Genomic DNA, 18,431 nt, shown 5'->3' on the forward strand with positions numbered 1-18,431 from the left:
CATTCATCCTTGATTACCAAGGCAATCTTCCCCATTTCAATGTGACTATTTCCTTCCCATCCTTTTAATTACTGGAGAGGTAATCAAGAACATGACAAGCACTGTTCACTGTGACTTTTTTTAAAAAAGCATAGAAAGTTTACAGAGCACAACACTCATTTCAATCTACCCAGGGTTGTGCACCTGCATTTGTAGTGTTGTCGCACAACATTATAGAGGTATCGTGCTGTTTTTGAATAGAGCCAATTGACCTTTTTACGTTGTGTGGTTAATCACTTTGTTTCGCTTTTGTATAAATTATTTCTTTTATAGTATTCCATATTATATTCCTCAGGCCATCGAAATCTGTAAATGGTACAAATCACAGCACTGACATAAAGTTACGACAGAGAACCAGTTTCTTTATTTTTGTTACTACACTGGCATTCACAGCCTCATGAAAAGTTACATCAGCACATTTGCGATTTTTCGGTTAACTTCTGGAAGATGGATGGCATGGAATTTTCAGATGCCCCCGGATCCCAACCATCATTCAATTGCATTATATTTTTCTAGAATCCATTCGAAACAGATAGTCAGTGATTATGTAAACTTTGTAACAAACTGAACTGGATTATCAAGTCAGCAGCAAAATAATAATAATCTTTATTATTGTCACAAGTAGGCTTACATTAACACTGCAATGAAGTCACTGCGAAAATCCCCTCATCGCCATACTCTGGCGCCTGTTCGGTGACACTGAGGAAGAAGTCAGAATGTCCAGTTCAGCGGACAAGTACATCTTTCGGGGCTTGTGGGAGGAAACCGGAGCACCTGGAGGAAACCCACGCAGACACGGGAAGAATGTGCAGACTCCGCACTGACAGTGACCCAAGCCGGGAATTGAACCCGGGCTCCGTGAAGCAACAGTGTTAATGACTGTGCTACCATGCTGCCCAGCTGAATGCCTCACCTTTTAAAAGGTACAAATATCAGTGTGGACAATTATACGGTCAGGCTCGATGAACATCAAGTTGAAAATTCCAACTTTCTGCTTTGATCAGGACTTATGCAAGCAGGATATTGGTAAAATTATAAAACAAAAGAATGCATGAACATGCACCAAGAAAGGATCAACTATTTTGGCTAACAGGAATCAACAGTGCCTACATATTTAAAATATCCTGCAATCGTACTTCAATCGACTATCAAAACCTCCCCAGGCTTTTTCAATAGTTCAGAGGTGCCCAAAGTTTCTGTTCCTTTAAATATGAAAATATAGGAAACTAATGCAGCAAACTCGTTATTTTAATTTTTTTCTGTTCAATTTATGAAGAAAGATTATTTTCAGGTAAAAATTGGATGAGTGAGTGCAATTATATGATCCTGAATGATCACACACATACGCAAAATAAAATTGAGAAAATGGACTTTGAAATATTAGAATTGCAGAAACTGTTTTCCAGTACAGTATATAATTTAAACCCGAATGTATTTTCGGTAAAATGCCTAGGATTTGTAAGTTGGAACTTGAAATTGCTCATCAATCATTGGCTCCTTGACCCAATGTAACCCATGGCAGTTTTGTGCTCAGTCCTTTAGCTTTTTAATATTTATTCTGAAACGTACTTTCCTTAATAGTCATACATCAGTTAAAAAATTATTTTCAGAGCTAATCTACAGGAGATATTTCTATTGCAATGCTTGAACTTCTCGGGCTTGATTTTCATCAAAGCAGTATTTAATTGCATTTTTTCTTCTCATGCTACAGTAACCTCAAGTGGTTCTTGGCAAGCTGTACTGATTGTCAAACAACAAATCAATAAAGGTCATGCCATTCTGATTTAATCAATCTTTATTCCGTACAAAGCCAAAATCAATCTCTCACCTTTGAACCAGCTGGCCTGAGCCTTGGAAGAAAACTGTAATTGCGGTCACAGTGGTGCAGATAGGCACGTTGCAGTTACATATGGAAACTAACTTGTCCCAGCTACACAATTTAAAGTAATTTAGCACAACACTGCACTACTACCTAAATGTTCATGATTCCGACCTTGTAGCGTACTTGCATACATATTTACACTGAAAATGTCAGTTTCTTACCAGGAGACAGTGCTTCATGCCTGGCTTCTTAGTTTTAAAACATTCTCATCTTTTCACTATGACTGTTTGAGGTTCATCTCAAAGAATGATTTTGCACAACTTATCCTGAAGAACAAGTACAGATTTTGGATTGGAGGTGGTGGGGGGGGGGGGGGGTACATTATACTGTGTGCAACTATCATAGCAATTTTCATCCCTCCCCAACTAGTCCATGAATAAAGCAGATGGAACAGCACAGCAGAGAGTATGATAAATCACTATTGTGACCACCCAGTCACATAATTTTCCCCAGATATGCATATGCTATGGGCTGGAGGGGGTGTGTGGGGAGGGAGGGAGATCTGAACAGACATATATGTGGAGACATAATTGGAAATAGCTCTATGTTTTTGATTTATTTAACAGAAAACACTTGTATGAATTAGATCTCTATCCCCAACCCATATACTAAATCATTTTTTCTTACTTACACCTCAATACTTAGAAGGAAAGATTTATGGCCCAGAGTTTGCGCCAAGAATAATGGTGAGGTTATCGGCACTCATCATTAGAATAGAAGACAAGTGAGAGCAACTTCTGCAGGGGTTGATTACGAAGGACTGAGGTGAGGAGACATTTCTTCACTCGGAGGATTGTGAATATTCGGAATTCACGAACTGAGAAGGTAGCGGATGCTCCATCATTAGCATATTCAACGTTGCACAGATTAAAGGATTGGATGAAAAAGTGGTGTTGAGGCACAAGACCAGCCATGATTATACTGATCGGCAGCGCAAACTGGAGGGGCCATATAGTCCACTGCTCCTATTTCTTATGTTTTTATAAAGTTGTTTTATAAAGGCTAATTGTTGTTTGTTTGCAATATGGAATGATTTGATTTGTAAAGCTGATTTTTAAAGCTCAAAAGTCCAATTATGATCCTGAAACCACTGCCGATTGTCGTTAAAAACACATCTGGTGCACTCATGTCCGTTAGAGAAGGTAATCCACTGTCTTCACCTGGTCTGGTCTCCATGTGACTCCAGATCCACAGCAATGTGATTGACTCTTAGGGCAGCACGGTGGCGCAAGTGGTTAGCATGGTTTCCTCACAGCGCCGACGTCCCAGGTTCGATCCCGGCTCTGGGTCACTGTCCGTGTGGAGTTTGCACATTCTCCCCGTGTTTGCGTGGGTTCCGCTCCCACAACCCACAGATGTGTAGGGTAGGTGGATTCACTAAATCGCCCCTTAATTGAAAAAAATGAATTGGATACTCTAAATTTAAAAAACAAAATGTGGTTGACTCTTAAATGCCCTCAGGGATGGGCAATAAATGCCACACCCAGCCAGCGATGCCCACGTCACATGCACAATTCTGTTTTAAATTGCAAATTTGGTTTGAAATATTCATTTTAGTTCAGTATGCGACCGAGTCAACAGCGCATTGGTCAGTGACAGAGGGCGGGTAACAGGTGGGACCCTTGCTGAATGGGAGAATCGGGGTTGTGTTTACTGATACTGCAGTCAGCTGACTCGATCATGAACAGCCTAGTCAGAAAGGAGTTGTAATAAAAACAGAAAGTGCTGGAAAAGCTCAGCAGGACTAGCAGCATCTGTGCAGAGAGAAATAAAAATAACGTTCTGAGCCCAGAAATGGGGACGTGTTAGCTTCTGGCTTTCTTCTTTCTCTTCAACTGGTCGCCAGGTGGCAAACCCCAAAGAATCGCGACACCCACTTATCTGAGGGCCCCTCCAGAGCAGTCTAGAGTGGAAATCTTGTTTAAGTGCTCCAATGGTGTGCTCTGACATATTTTCCACAGGATCATTGAGATCGGGACAAAGGATTTTCGCACCCGCCATATCACTTACCTATGAACTTCCGCAACTTTAAACAGCTCTCGAAACCTGCAACACTTGTACAATCAGAGCAACCTCCAGCAGAAACCAACCAGCAGAAAATAAATGAGGGTTCCTTTCAGCAATATTGCTGGAGAGAGCAGCACGGTGGGTCAGTGGTTAGCACAGCAGTCTCACGGTGCCGAGGTCCCAGGTTCGATCCCAGCTCTGGGTCACTGTCCGTGTGGAGTTTGCACATTCTCCCCGTGTTTGCGTGGGTTTCGCCCCCACAACACAAAGATGTGCAGGGTAGGTGGATTGAACATGCTAAATTGCCCCTTAATTGGAAAAAATGAATTGGGTACTCGAAATTTTAAAAAAATAATAATATTGCTGGAGGTGGAAGGACCATGCTGAAGGCATGGGCAGTGTTAGAACACAATGGAGGTCCCGGGATCAGGACTATACGATTTCCAGTGACCTCCCCGGAATATGAACTTCTCCTTTAAGACGGGCAGGCCTGCCACTTGAAGTTGATGACAGTTTATGAATAATGAGGCATTTTCTATAACTTAAGAAATATTCAGCGCGTATTTAATGTATTCAATCTTATTCAAGGGTCATAGCGTTTTTGCAGCACGGACAGAGGCACTTCGGTCCATCATGACACAGCGGGCATCAAACACCTATCTACTCTAATCCTGGGCGGGATTCTCTGATCCTGAGGCTAAGTGTCGACGGCGTCAACATGGCCTCAGGAGCAGCAATTCTGACCCCCTACAGGGGGCCAGCACAGCACTGGAGCAACCCACGCTGCTCCAGCTGCCGATCCCCGGCATCAGATGGGCGCCGCGGGTCTGTGCATGCGCAGTGGGGCTGGCGCCAATGCGCGCATGCGCAGTGGGATCGGCGTCAATGCGTGCATGCACAGTGGGGCCGGCGTCAATGCGCGCATGCGCAGTGGGGCCGGCGTCAATGCGCGCATGCGCAGTGGGGCCGGCGTCAATGCGCGCATGCGCAGTGGGGCCGGCGTCAATGCGTGCATGCACAGTGGGGCCGGTGTCAATGCGCGCATGCGCAGTGGGATCGGCGTCAATGCGCGCATGCACAGTAGGATCGGCGTCAATGCATGCATGCACAGTGGGGCCGGCGTCAATGCGTGCATGCGCAGTGGGATCGGCGTCAATGCGTGCATGTGCAGTGGGATCGGCGTCAATGCGTGCATGCGCAGTGGGATCGGCGTCAATGCGTGCATGCACAGTGGGGCCGGCGTCAATGCGCGCATGCGCAGTGGGATCGGCGTCAATGCGTGCATGCACAGTGGGATCGGCGTCAATGCGCGCATGCACAGTGGGATCGGCGTCAATGCGTGCATGCACAGTGGGGCCGGCGTCAATACGCGCATGCGCAGTGGGATCGGCGTCAATGCGTGCATGGGCAGTGGGATCGGCGTCAATGCGCGCACGCGCAGTGGGATCGGCGTCAATGCGCGCACGCGCAGTGGGATCGGCGTCAATGCGTGCATGCACAGTGGGATCGGCGTCAATGCGTGCATGCACAGTGGGATCGGCGTCAATGCGTGCATGGGCAGTGGGTTCGGCGTCAATGCGTGCATGGGCAGTGGGATCGGCGTCAATGCGTGCATGCGCAGTGGGATCGGCGTCAATGCGCGCACGCGCAGTGGGATCGGCGTCAATGCGTGCATGCGCAGTGGGATCGGCGTCAATGCGCGCATGCACAGTGGGGCCGGCGTCAATGCGCGCACGCGCAGTGGGATCGGCGTCAATGCGTGCATGCACAGTGGGATCGGCGTCAATGCGTGCATGCACAGTGGGATCGGCGTCAATGCGTGCATGCGCAGTGGCTCCCTTCTCCGCACCGGCCCCGACGCACCATGGCGTAGGGCTACAGGGGCCGGCGCGGAACAAAAAAGGCCCCCAGCCAGAGAGGCCGGCCCACCGATCGGTAGGCCCCGATCGAGGATCAGGCCACAGCAGAGCCCCCCCCCCAAACCAGGCCGCCCCCAGATGCATTCACGCTAAGGTCCCGTCGGGTCAGAGCAGGTGTGGATGGCGCCGGCGGGACTCGGTTTTTTTAACGTGGCCGCTCGGCCCATCCCCGGTAGAGAATTGCCGGGGGGGGCCCCGTAGAGCGGCCCCTGACCGGCGCCGCACGGCCCCAATGATGCCGATTCTCCGGAGAATCGACGTTGGGGCGGCGTGGCGCGATTCGCGCCGGTCCGGGCGATTCTCCGGCCCGGCCCCGGGGTGAGAGAATCCCGCCCCCTATTTTCCAGCACTTGGCCCACAGCCTTGTGTGCTGTGACATTTCAAGTACTCATCTAAAAGCTTCCTAAATGTTGTGAGGATTCCCACCTTTACCACCCTTTCAGGCAGTGAGTTCCAGATTCCCACCACCCTCTGGGTGAAAAGGCTTTTCCTCACATTTCCTATAAACCTCCTGCCCCTACTTTAAATCTTTACCCCCTGGTTATTAACACCTCCACTAAGGGGAAACGTTCCTTCATACCCACCCTCTCTCTGCCACTCATAATTTTATACACCTCAATCAAGTTCCCCCTCGACCTTCTCTGCTCCAAGGAAAACAACCCCAGCCTATCCAGTCTCTCTTGATAGCTGAAACGATCCAGCCCAGGCAACGTCCGGGTAAATCTCCTGTCATAATATGCACTAGTATATCATGGTGCAGACACACACTGATGGACACACAGTGGGACCATTCAACACACACAACATCGCAGCCAATCACCAGTGAGAGCACACGCACTATAAAGACAGGGGGCATCAGAGTTCCCGCTCATTCGAGTTGCAGCCAGCTTGGAGCACAGAGCTCATAGCCTGTAACACAGACATTCACCATGTGCATCAACTGGTTAGGACAAGGCAAAGGTCTTTGGTTAAAGCTGGTATCGTATTAACCCACAGTCTGAGTATGTTTAAACAGTTAATGATTCAATAAAATAGTGCTGCACTATTTCAAGTGTTGGTGACCTGTATGTGATCCAGAACACCCAACACATCGTGATACCAGGCGTGGTGGGATATCAGCACTTCTTAGACCTACCTGCAAGTGATCTGCCTTCCGCCAGCATTCCGTCATCCGGCAACATGGACAACATCAGCCCGCCGCCGCCGGTCCGCATCGCCGGCAACCTCGTGGCCAACTGGAAGATTTTCAAACAGCGCTTCCAGCTCTTCCTCTAAGCCACAGACAGGGAGGGCGCCTCGGATATCAGAAAGATTGCTCTTCTCCTCTCCACGGCCGGGCACCATGCCATCCACATTTTCAACACTCTCACCTTTGCGGATGATGAAGATAAAACAAAGTTCAAGACGGTCCTCCTCAAGTTTGAAACTCACTGCAGCGTAGAGGTGAATGAAAGTTTTGAACGCTACGTGTTCCAGCAGCGTTTGCAGGGTAAGGATGAACCTTTCCAATCCTTTCTCATGCACCTCCGCATCCTTGCGCAGTCTTGCAGCTACGGGCCCACCTCCGACTCCATGATACGCGATCAGATCGTTTTCGGTTTTCAGTCAGACCCCCTACGTCAGCAGCTCCTCAAAGTAAAGCAACTCACCCTAGCGACCGCCATCGAGACCTGTGTCTTACATGAAAACACCACGAGTCGGTATTCCCATATACAAGCGGCTGAAACGGAGCGGCAAGGTCCCCACGGGTCCAAGTGATTGAGCGCCTCCAGGGCCTCAGCCTGGATGAGGGCGGCCATTTCGCGCGCATTTCGCGGACTCCCGTGCTTGTACGCACCAAACGAGGGGACGGCGACGTTGAGGAACGTAATGCGCAGGCACGCACCACGCATGATCGCACCGCGCATGCGCGGTGGCGCAGCGAACGTGCTGACGTCACGACGTGCGGCAACTGTGGCTCCACCCATTTAAAGCGGCAATGCCCCGCAAAATCTCGACAGGCAGACTTGGCCACTATGCTGCCTTCTGTCGAGCAGCTCAGCCTGCCAATTCATATCGCTTCAGCCAGCTTCACAGGAATGTTCGGGCAACTCAACCCATGGTCACTGAATCCGATGCGGACCTCCCACACAGCAGTGACACCGAGGACCCAAAGACGCCTTTTCGAGTCGGTGTCATGACAAAAAACAGGCTGTCCCCGAAGCAGAGACACCAGCCGCTGTCGGTATACAGCATTATCATTGAATTTACAGGGCAGAAGGAGGCCATTCGGCCCATCGAGTCTGCACCAGCTCTTGGAAAGAGCACCCTACCCAAGGTCAACACCTCCACCCAACACTAAGGGCAATTTTAGACACTAAGGGCAATTTATCATGGCCAATCCACCTAACCTGCACATCTATGGACTTGTACGTATATGGGACTTGTAATTATATATATCGACCAGACATTGATCCAGACGATGAGTGGTATGCCACCCTGACGGTCAACCGGTCCCAAATACGATTCCGCCTGGACACTGGTGCCTCCGCCAATCTCATGGCGTGGTCTGATTTCCAAAGCCTTCGTGTCAAACCAACCATCCTTCCATCAGCCTGCCAGCTATTGGATTATAATGGCAACGTCATTCCTGTTAGCGGCTCGTGCTAACTTGAAGTGACGCACAGGTCACGCAAAGCCATCCTTCCTTTCGAGATCGTGGGCTCCTCGAAGGACTCGCTGCATGGCGCGCAGGCATGGAACCTCGTTCAGAGAGTTCACTCTCTCTCTCCTGATGACACGTCTGCCTTCCAGGACGCTGACTTCAGGGCGCAACTCAACGCCATCATCGACCAGCACCGCGACGTCTTCGAAGGCATGGGCACGCTCCCATATACGTACAAGATCCTACTCAAACAGAATGCCACGCCTGTGGTGCATGCCCCTCGCAGAGTCCCAGCACCCCTCAAGGGCCGCCTCAAGCAGCAGCTGCAGGACCTCCAGGACCAAGGAGTGATCTCCAGAGTTACGGAACCAACCAACTGGGTCAGTTCCATGGTGTGTGTTAAAAAGCCTTCCGGCAAGCTGAGAATCTGCATTGATCCCAAGGATCTGAAGCGCAATATCATGAGGGAGCATTATCCAATTCCTAAGCGCGAATAGATCACATGGGAGATGGCTTGCGCCAAGCTCTTCACCAAACGCGATGCCTCGAAAGGATTCTGGCAAATCCAGCTCGACAAATCCAGCAGGAAACTCTGTACCTTTAATACCCCCTTTGACAGATATTGTTACAACAGGATGCCGTTTTGGATCATATCGGCTTCAGACGTGTTCCACAGGATCATGGAACAAATGATGGAAGGCATTGAAGGGGTTCACGTCTATGTCGACGACATAATCATTTGGTCCACCACCCCGCAGGAGCATGGCAGTCACCTCCAGCACGTGTTCAAACGCATACATGAGCAGGGCCTACGCCTCAACAGAGCCAAATGCTCGTTTGGTCAGACGGAACTCAAGTTCCTAGGGGACCACATCTCCCAGTTGGGTGTGCGGCCGGATGCGGAAAAGGTGGCTGCTATCACAGCCATGAAAACGCCAGAGGACAAGAAGGCGGTCCTCCGATTTTTGGACATCGTCAACTTTTTAGGGAAGTTCAGCCCTAACCTCGCCTCTCATACCACGGCTCTCAGGAACCTGGTGAGGAAGATGACAGACTTCCAATGGCTTCCTGCCCACGAGCGCGAATGGAGAGAACTCAAAACCAAACTCACCACGGCCCCCGTCTTAGCCTTCCTTGATCCAGCGAAAGAGACAAAGATTTCGACCGATGCCAGCCAATCCGGCATTGGGGCAGTGCTCCTGCAACGCGATGTGGCCTCATCATGGGCCCCCGTTGCATATGCGTCACGCGCCATGACCCCCACGGAACAGCGCTACGCGCAGATTGAAAAGGCGTGCCTGGGCCCTTTGACCGGTGAAGTCAAGTTTCACAATTATGTGTGCGGCCTTCCTCAATTCACCGTCGAGACCGACCATCGCCCGCTGGTCAATAAAAAACAGAAAGACTTGAACGACATGACGCCTCGCCTCCAGCGTATTCTGCTCAAGCTCCGACAATACGACTTCCAGCTGGGATACACCCCAGGCAAAGACCTCATCATTGCCGATGCTCTCTCCGGGGCTGTCAACACTCCATGTGACCCAGCGGGATTCATCTGCCAGGTTGATGCCCATGTGGCCTCCAATCTACCTGCCACGGATAACGCCTCGTCCAAATTCGCCGCGAGACGGCAGCGGACCCTTTGCTACAACGTGTCATGCGCCACCTAACAAACGGGTGGCTCAAGGGCCAATGCCCACAGTTCTATAACGTCAGAGATGATCTGGCGGTAGCAGGTGGTGTTCTCCTGAAACTGGACCGCACTGTCATCCTGCATAGCATGCGCCAGCCCGTCTTGGAACAGCTACACGAGGGCCATCTTGGCGTGGAAAAGTGCCGCCGTCACGGGCCCGAGAGGCAGTGTACTGGCCCGGCATCAATGACGACATCGCCAACACAGTGCTCAACTGCCCCACTTGTCAGCGCTTCCAGCCAGCCCAACCACGTGAGACCCTACAGCCCCATGAGTTGGTCACGTTCCCTTGGACCAAGGTGGGCATCGACCTGTTCCATGCGCTGGGCAGGGACTATGTCCTGATTGTAGACTACTTTTCAAACCACCCGGAGGTGGTATGTTTGCACGACATCACATCGTCTGCAGTCATCCGTGCCTGTAAGGACACCTTTGCTCGACACGGCAGCCCACTCACTGTGATGTCGGACAATGGCCCCTGCTTCGCAAGCCAGGAATGGTACAACTTTACCAGAAGGTACAACTTTGTGCATGTGACATCCAGTCCCCTGTACCCGCAATCCAATGGCAAAGTGGAGAAGGGTGTCCACATAGTCAAACGGCTCCTCTGCAAGGCTGCTGATGCTGGGTCCGATTTCTACCTCGCCCTGCTGGCCTATCGCTCGGCCCCACTGTCCACTGGCCTGTCGCCAGCCCAGCTGCTCATGGGTCGCACTCTGAGGACGACGGTGCCGTCCATTCATGTCCCAGACCTCGACCACGTTCTGGTCCTTCAACGGATGCAACTGTCTCGTGTACAGCACAAGGCGGCTCTTGACTCCCGTGCAGCTGATCTCCCTGCTCTGGCTCCAGATGACAACGTCCGCATCCATCTTCCGGTTGGTGGCTGGTCTGTAACAGCTGTGGTTCTTCGGCAGGTGGCTCCCCGCTCGTTCCTGGTTCGTCTACCGGATGGCTCCATTCTGCGCCGCAATCGACGTGCCCTTTGTCTCGTTCCGTGCTCGCTACGTGATGCTCCACCGTTGCCACACCCTCCTGTTGACCCTGACCTGGACTATGCAGAGATTCCGGTCACTCTGCATCCTCCCCACTCTGATGCAGTCCAGCCCGCTCCTCAGCCGGCGGCTCCCGACCTACCCTTGAGACGGTCAACCAGAATTCGTCGCCCACCTTAGAGACTTAATTTCTGAACTTTGTGGACTTATGGACTTTCTGATTTGTTTCTGTTCTTCCGTTTAATCGTTCAAGTGGTTTGTATATAGTGTTCATCTCGTTATTCTTTTGACACACTGTTTTTCTGCACCAGGCACCTTCCCATTTAAATAGCTTAGTTCTCATGTACATAGTCCTGCAAATGTTTTGCACACACGTAGTCAGGAACATTCACCATGCACTATTTATTGCCACGCAGGTACATTATTTATAAAAGGGGGATGTCATAATATACACCAGTGTGTCATGGTGCCCACACACACTGATAGACACACAGTGGGACCAATCAACACACACAACACCGCAGCCAATCACCAGTGAGAGCACACGCACTATAAAGACAAGGGGCATCATAGTTCCTGCTCATTCGAGTTGCAGCTAGCTAGGAGGACAGAGCTCACAGCCTGCAACACAGACATTCACCATGTGCTGAGTGCATCAACTGGTTAGGACAAGGCAAAGGTCTTTAGTTAAAGCTAGTATCGTATTCACCCACAGTCTGAGTATGTTTAAACAGTTAATGATTCAATAAAATAGTGTTGCACTATTTCAAGTGTTGGTGACCTGTATGTGATCCAGAACACCCAACACATCATCTCCTTTGCACCTTTGCTCGTGCAATCACTTCTTTTCTATAGTGTAGTGACCAGAACTGCACACAGTACTCCAGCTGTGGCCTAACCAGCATTTAATACAGCTTAATCATAACCTCCCTGCTCTTAAACTCTATGCCCCGGCTGATAAAGACACGTATTCTATATGCCTTCATAACTACCTTATCCATCTCTCCTGCTGTCTTCAGGGATCCATGGGCATGCACACCAAGGTCCCTTTGATCCTCTGTACTTCCCAGGGCCGTACCATTCATTGTATATTTCCTTGCCTTGTTACTCCTCCCAAAATACATCACCTCACACTTTTCGGGGTGAAATTCCATTTGCTACCATTCTGCCCCTCTAACCAGCCTGTCCATATTGGCTTGCAATCTCAGGTGTTCCTCCTCACTATTCACCACAGCACCAATTTGTGTCATCTGCAAACTTACTTGTCATACCTCCTACATTCAGGTTCATATCATTAATGTACACTATAAACAGCAAGGAACCCAGTACCAATCCCTGCGGAACACCACTGGACACAGGCTTCCGGTCACAAAAACAACCTTCAACCATCACCCGCTGCCCCCTGCCACTAAGCCAATTTTGGATCCAATTTGCCAAATTGCCTTGGACCCCGTGGACTCTTACCTTCTTGACCAGTCTCCCATGCGAAACCTTGTCAAAAGCCTTACTGAGGTCCCTGTAGACTACTACTGCACCACCCTCACCTATGTACCTGGTCACCTCCTGGTAAAATTTAATCCAAATAGTTAATGGACATGCTCAATTTCAATCTTGACGCCCACTGAGATAAAGGGGGCTACTTCTGCAGCCAACTCACTAAACCCCCGAACAGGCGCCGGAATGTGGCGACGAGGGGCTTTTCACAGTAACTTCATTTGAAGCCGACTTGTGACAATAAGCGATTTTCATTTCATTTTATTGACCTGACCCGTCACTGAGCTCGAGAGTAAAGCAACAAAACAGCAGCACTGTCGCAGTCTGCCAACTCTGCATATTATTCGTATTGGACCCCTGTGCGCAATCCAACACCTTAACCAAAATAACCTCTGGCATGGGCAGCACGGCAGCATTGTGGATAGCACAATTGCTTCACAGCTCCAGGGTCCCAGGTTTGATTCCGGCTTGGGTCACTGTCTGTGCGGAGTCTGCACAACCTCCCCGTGTGTGCGTGGGTTTCCTCCGCGTGCTCCGGTTTCCTCCCACAGTCCAAAGATGTGCAGGTTAGTTGGATAGGCCATGATAAATTGACCTTATTGTCCAAAATTGCCCTTAGTGTTGGGTGGGGTTACTGGGTTATGGGGATAGGGTGGAGGTGTTGACCTTGGGTAGGGTGCTCTTTCCAAGAGCCGTTGCAGACTCGATGGGCTGAATGGCCTCCTTCTGCACTGTAAATTCTATGATTCACACTAGAAGTGTGAGCAAGCACCGCAGATGCCATTGTGGGAGGCCAAGTGGCACTCACTACTGAAAAAACAGGTTCAAAGGAGGTGCATTTCACAGCCAAAGTGTACAAAATAAACTTAAGTTAACTCTACCCCTAAGCTTCTACCCTGTCCTGCTATGGACTGAATAAAGATTGAAAACGCCGAAGTACATCTTGTTAACATGCTCCACTTATATCATAAAGATATTTTATCAACATCACAATACTGAAGGTAAAAGTGGATTTAGAGGATTCCCCCCCTCCCCCACTCCGGTGAGGGTGGTTACCATAACTCAGAGATCAGGCACAAATTTAGTGGTTGAGTGAAACTGAAGAGGTCATCATGGTGCAGTTCATAGAAGCTCAAGAAGAAAGGTGTGATCCAGCCCACTAGAAGCGAGATCAATAAGCACACAAAGCTGGAGGGAATGCACTGGAAGAATAGCTGGCAATTATAATGTCTACCTAGAGATGTGGATATAGTGCACAGTCAGTGTGCTGTGACCCAGAGATATGAGGATTGATTGGTAGAAATAGTAGGTCACCCATTAACAGAATGCCTAATGTACCAGAGAGGACTTCTTAGTTGTGACTGAAGAAGGATCATAAGGTTTAAAACTCAGTGACTACGTGGTACACAGTAACCAATCATTACTTCTGAACCACCAGCTGGAAGGTGTCTTGGGATTCCAAGGTTGAAGGAGAAAGCTGTTTCCGAGCTAAAGATGCTTCTGGACGAGTCTCAGAGATGTATTGCACAGCAGGGTTTAACCAACAAGTTTAATTATGAAAATTATAGGGTACAGGCTAAATCCTTTGGCACCTAATGATGCAATGCACCCTAACACTTTCAATAAAATTAAAACTTATGTGGTATTGGAAAATTTGATGTTTGACATGCTTTTGAAATGCAATTTATTAAGTTTACAAGAGCATTATCTATTTAATAACCATTAAGAAAGTGAGTTTATTTTGTGCATTCTCTCTTTATTATTTCTGCACCATAACAATATTGGGGAAACAGACTGACCAGTTCCAAAGTCCACCAATGGAAAGCATTGACAGTCACTGACCGACACCAGCAGGCACTGCAACCTAACCAATCAAGTTCTTCGATTATTATTTATGATGCATATTTTATTTCAAAATCAAAAGTTTCTTTCGAAATGCATAAATAGGTGACCACTTTAGTAAAACAGTCAATAAGAATGTGAAGCAGTTTTTTTTTTAAACAAAACCTTCTCTTTGAGTGTAACACACATTCAAGTATAATATTACAGTCCAAGCCTCCAGTTTTTATTAAGCCTTTATGCGCCCTGGGACAACAAGAGAAATTAATTTTCATGGTAGTCATTTGGGGATAACCATTTAAAATTACAAATAATATTTAGAGTGTATTTACACGTCAACTTTCGCATCACAAGGAGGTGATGTCTCATTTCGCTGTGGTACGGCAATTGGTGTTGCAAAGAGAGAAGGTTGCTAGAGCTGTCAGAGCAGATTGTACTTGAGCTGATGAAGAGAAACCCACAGAGACTGAGACTTTCACAGACAAACTACAGATCACAGACCAACATGTAAACGTGGTTTCCTGAATTTATGTTCAGAGGTCCACAAACAGAACAAAGGGTCTTCTGTAACTTTGCAGCAGGTGAATTCAATGAGAAATATTGGATGTTGCACATAAGGGTGACAAATTGGATATTCTACATTGCTGAATAAATGTTACAAATTGTTGCATGCACAGGGGTTCCAAATGTTGTGGCATCGTCACACATAGATAATGATGCAATATCAACAAACATCAGAGCAATTTGCAAATCAGGATGTGGAAGCTGATTTTGGCAATGCTAATATGATTTGGCTTTCCAAACTGAAAACTAACTGGGATGCCACCTCAGCTCAATTATAAAGGCAAGATTAAATAGTTAAACATTTCTGGGAGGCCAAGTAAAATTAAAAACAAAATCTGACAAAAAAAGTGGCAGCGTGCTGCAAAACTGTGAACAGGTGACCACTAACCTGTGTGATTCAGAGGACACAATAATCACTCTTGAAGGTATTGATTGGCGTAGAACATCCTGAAGCAGCTGTACCAGGTAGAAATGGCTCAAGTGGTTGACCTGAAAAGTGGTCTCGAGGCCATCCTCAGTCAATTGCCATGAAGAACCAAACACACCAGCATTGCAGATCAATACGTGAAGAGGTCTGCAAGAATAACAGAGCACAAGTATTCTAAATCTTTCGAACAGAGAGCAGAGGGACGCTTTTGTTTTTAATGAGGCTTTAGACTGATGAAGAGACTGCCACGATTTTGCTGTTTTAATGCTGGAAAAACTGTCAACACTCACCGTCATTTCTCGATACAACTGACAGCAACTTCTGACATCTGCATACGGGCGGTTAAATGCAGAAATCCAGAAGTTGCTGTCAGCGATATACAGCTCCTCCACAAGGTGCACTGTTGATATCCTCCCAATTGTAATCAATTTGAAATCACTGAATTGATGTGAGCTTCCGTTTTTTACACTATAATTATCACCACAAAAACCTTTGAAGAAATTATACCTCATGTTATTATCAGACTCTATCATAATCACAGCTGAGCAACCTCTCTGGCCCTGAAAGAAACTAATTCAATATTTGAACAAATTTTACCATGTCATGATAATTTCGCAGATTTTTAACACAACAAAAAAAAATCCTGCGTTTGCTGACAATAGTTCCATCTTATGGCCCAATCTTTATTTCATTTTCTGTGAAGCGATAAGTGAATGATAAATTTTGCTTGTTGCTTTCTGGTTTTCACTGTGTGTGAGAATTCTTCAATGTAATTGGGCATTTCGCCTCCATGATGACATTACAGTGGTGTATGCCGGAGACCCCATACACCTGATGCCGGAGTGGAAGTAATACAAAGAACAATACAGCACAGGAACAGGCCCTTCGGCCCTCCAAGCCTGTACCGGTCATGATACCACCCTTGGCCAAGGGTAAGGTCAAAGAGATCACAAGGTCTTCGAAGCCAGCTTTCCTCAAAGTCAGAAACAAGGGCTGTCACTTTGCCCCCGGTCTCACAACCCAAGCCAACACCACAATCCGTAGCAACATGGGAATAAACAAATCACCTGGTGGAGGGGACGCGCCAAAGACATTGGACAGAGCGGCTTGTTTGAAATCTCCATGCAACTCTTGAGCATTCAAGGCACTTCAACCCTTTTGTAAAGAACCCACGCCCTTTTAAAGAAAAACTGTAACGTTTACAAGGTACAAAGTTTATTTTTCACTATCTCATTCCAGAAAGAAATAGCATAAACATTGCTGCTGTTGTGAGATCTGAACATGTAAGCTATACTGAATTTGATTTCAAGCTATCACTTTTACTTCTCAGCAAGTCCTAACTCAGGCAATCAATCAAGATTTCCCTGCACTGCACACAAATGATGGGGGGAAAAACGCAACTGTTATGTTGTTAAATTATGTACAAGTCTGTACATTTTGTATTTCTTCTCTTCCTTCAGAGGGTGCAGTAGTGAGGATATCGACTGCGAAAATGTAAATGTCATTCCAAACAAACCTTTCAATATTTGAGGGGTGTTTTGGATGAATTCTGTCATTTTTCATGTTTAAAAGGAACCAAGAATTTTTCTTTCTACGCGACCCCCCCCCCCACCCTTAATTTCGAAAATGCAGAGATAAAATAAAATAATTGGGCACATCTAAAGCGCAGCTATTCCAAAAATGGTAAAGACTGACATCTTCACCCTTGCAGTGTTGGAAGGTATGTTAAAAATGTATTGCAGCTATCAGTCGCATTGACTTTCTCCTGTAGAGGGCGTAGGCATTCATTCCAAGCCCGGAAGGAGAAGCCAGTCTGTGGCATTGGGCGAGCTTCGTGGTTCACTTGGAGTTCAAGCATCGTGGAGAATACAATATGCAAGATCAACGGTCAATTCTTCAGCAGCTCGTGCACCTCGGTTGTGTGGTGCAGCTGGAGGTTTGTGAGTAAACAACTGGGATGCGAGAGAGAGAGGCGGAGGGGGGAGGGGAGGGGAGGGGGTGGGGAGGAAAGAAGCAACTCACAATATAGATCTCGCCACTATGGATACAACTGTTCTTCAGTATTCATGGAACAAAATTTATTCCACAATTCCTCTTCTTAAATCCCCAGTTGTGGCATAAATTTACCCATCCTCTCCATTTTTATAAACTAAACCAAGCACAACATAGCAAAAAAAGAAGTATTTTACCTGAATTTATTCACTTAAGATAGAATTATTGCTCTAATGCAATTTGCTGAAAAGTAGCTACATGAAATAGCAAAATCTGGATCTCTGAGAGATCCTAACAACCCAAGGGGCCTTTAAAAATTTATGAACATTTGGTAAGAACAGTACTATATTTTTCATAATGGTAATTTTACAACTGGAACAAAATGAAGCATTTAATTTGCGGACATAAATGTAGGACTTCAATTTCAGATTTTTATTGTTATTAATATTATGCCGAACAATTCAAATTTTGCAGAAGTCTGCCATTGTCAGTCTGACGGCAGCAAAAAATAAAACGATTTACTGTAGCGATTAAAAAGGATCAATGAAAATGGTCAGCTCTGTTCATTCCAATAGGGTTACAAGAAACTCACTAAATGTCACCGTTACTCCGGCATCCACTTGCAAAATGACGGAAGCCTGAAGTGCAAAACCATTTATTTTTGCCAAATTTGCACTTGCAATCGTTCTCGGTCATAAACACCACTTGCTTAATGTCGATTTGCTTTTCTCAATTTAATGGGCCTAAAATTCAATCCAAAGCCAAATTTTCAGCAGCATTTGAATACAAGTTCTTTCGGTTTTTAAGATAATCATTAAGTGGTTTATTTGGCTTCCAAACACACATACCTGCTTGCCTGTCAGGAGTCAATCATTCCTCCTTTTGCTCATCTGTAATGCAATATTACAACTAAAACCTCTCCTGAATGCATTTCAC

The 18,431-nt window shown here is 47.3% G+C and overlaps 1 protein-coding gene across 3 annotated transcripts in view; it reads right to left on the reverse strand.

The window, feature by feature from the left end:
* The window catches only part of wwox (WW domain containing oxidoreductase), a 1,140,899-nt gene that overhangs the window by 697,879 nt on the left and 424,589 nt on the right, over nt 1-18,431 (reverse strand). For all 3 annotated transcript variants that reach the window (XM_072517840.1, XM_072517838.1, XM_072517839.1), the window contains exon 7: nt 15,465-15,650. In XM_072517840.1, the coding sequence (XP_072373941.1) occupies nt 15,465-15,650 (186 nt within the window). The remainder of the gene's footprint in view (nt 1-15,464; nt 15,651-18,431) is intronic.

Source organism: Scyliorhinus torazame, chromosome 10, assembly GCF_047496885.1.
Source record: "Scyliorhinus torazame isolate Kashiwa2021f chromosome 10, sScyTor2.1, whole genome shotgun sequence".
Classification (NCBI taxonomy): Eukaryota; Metazoa; Chordata; class Chondrichthyes; order Carcharhiniformes; family Scyliorhinidae; genus Scyliorhinus; species Scyliorhinus torazame.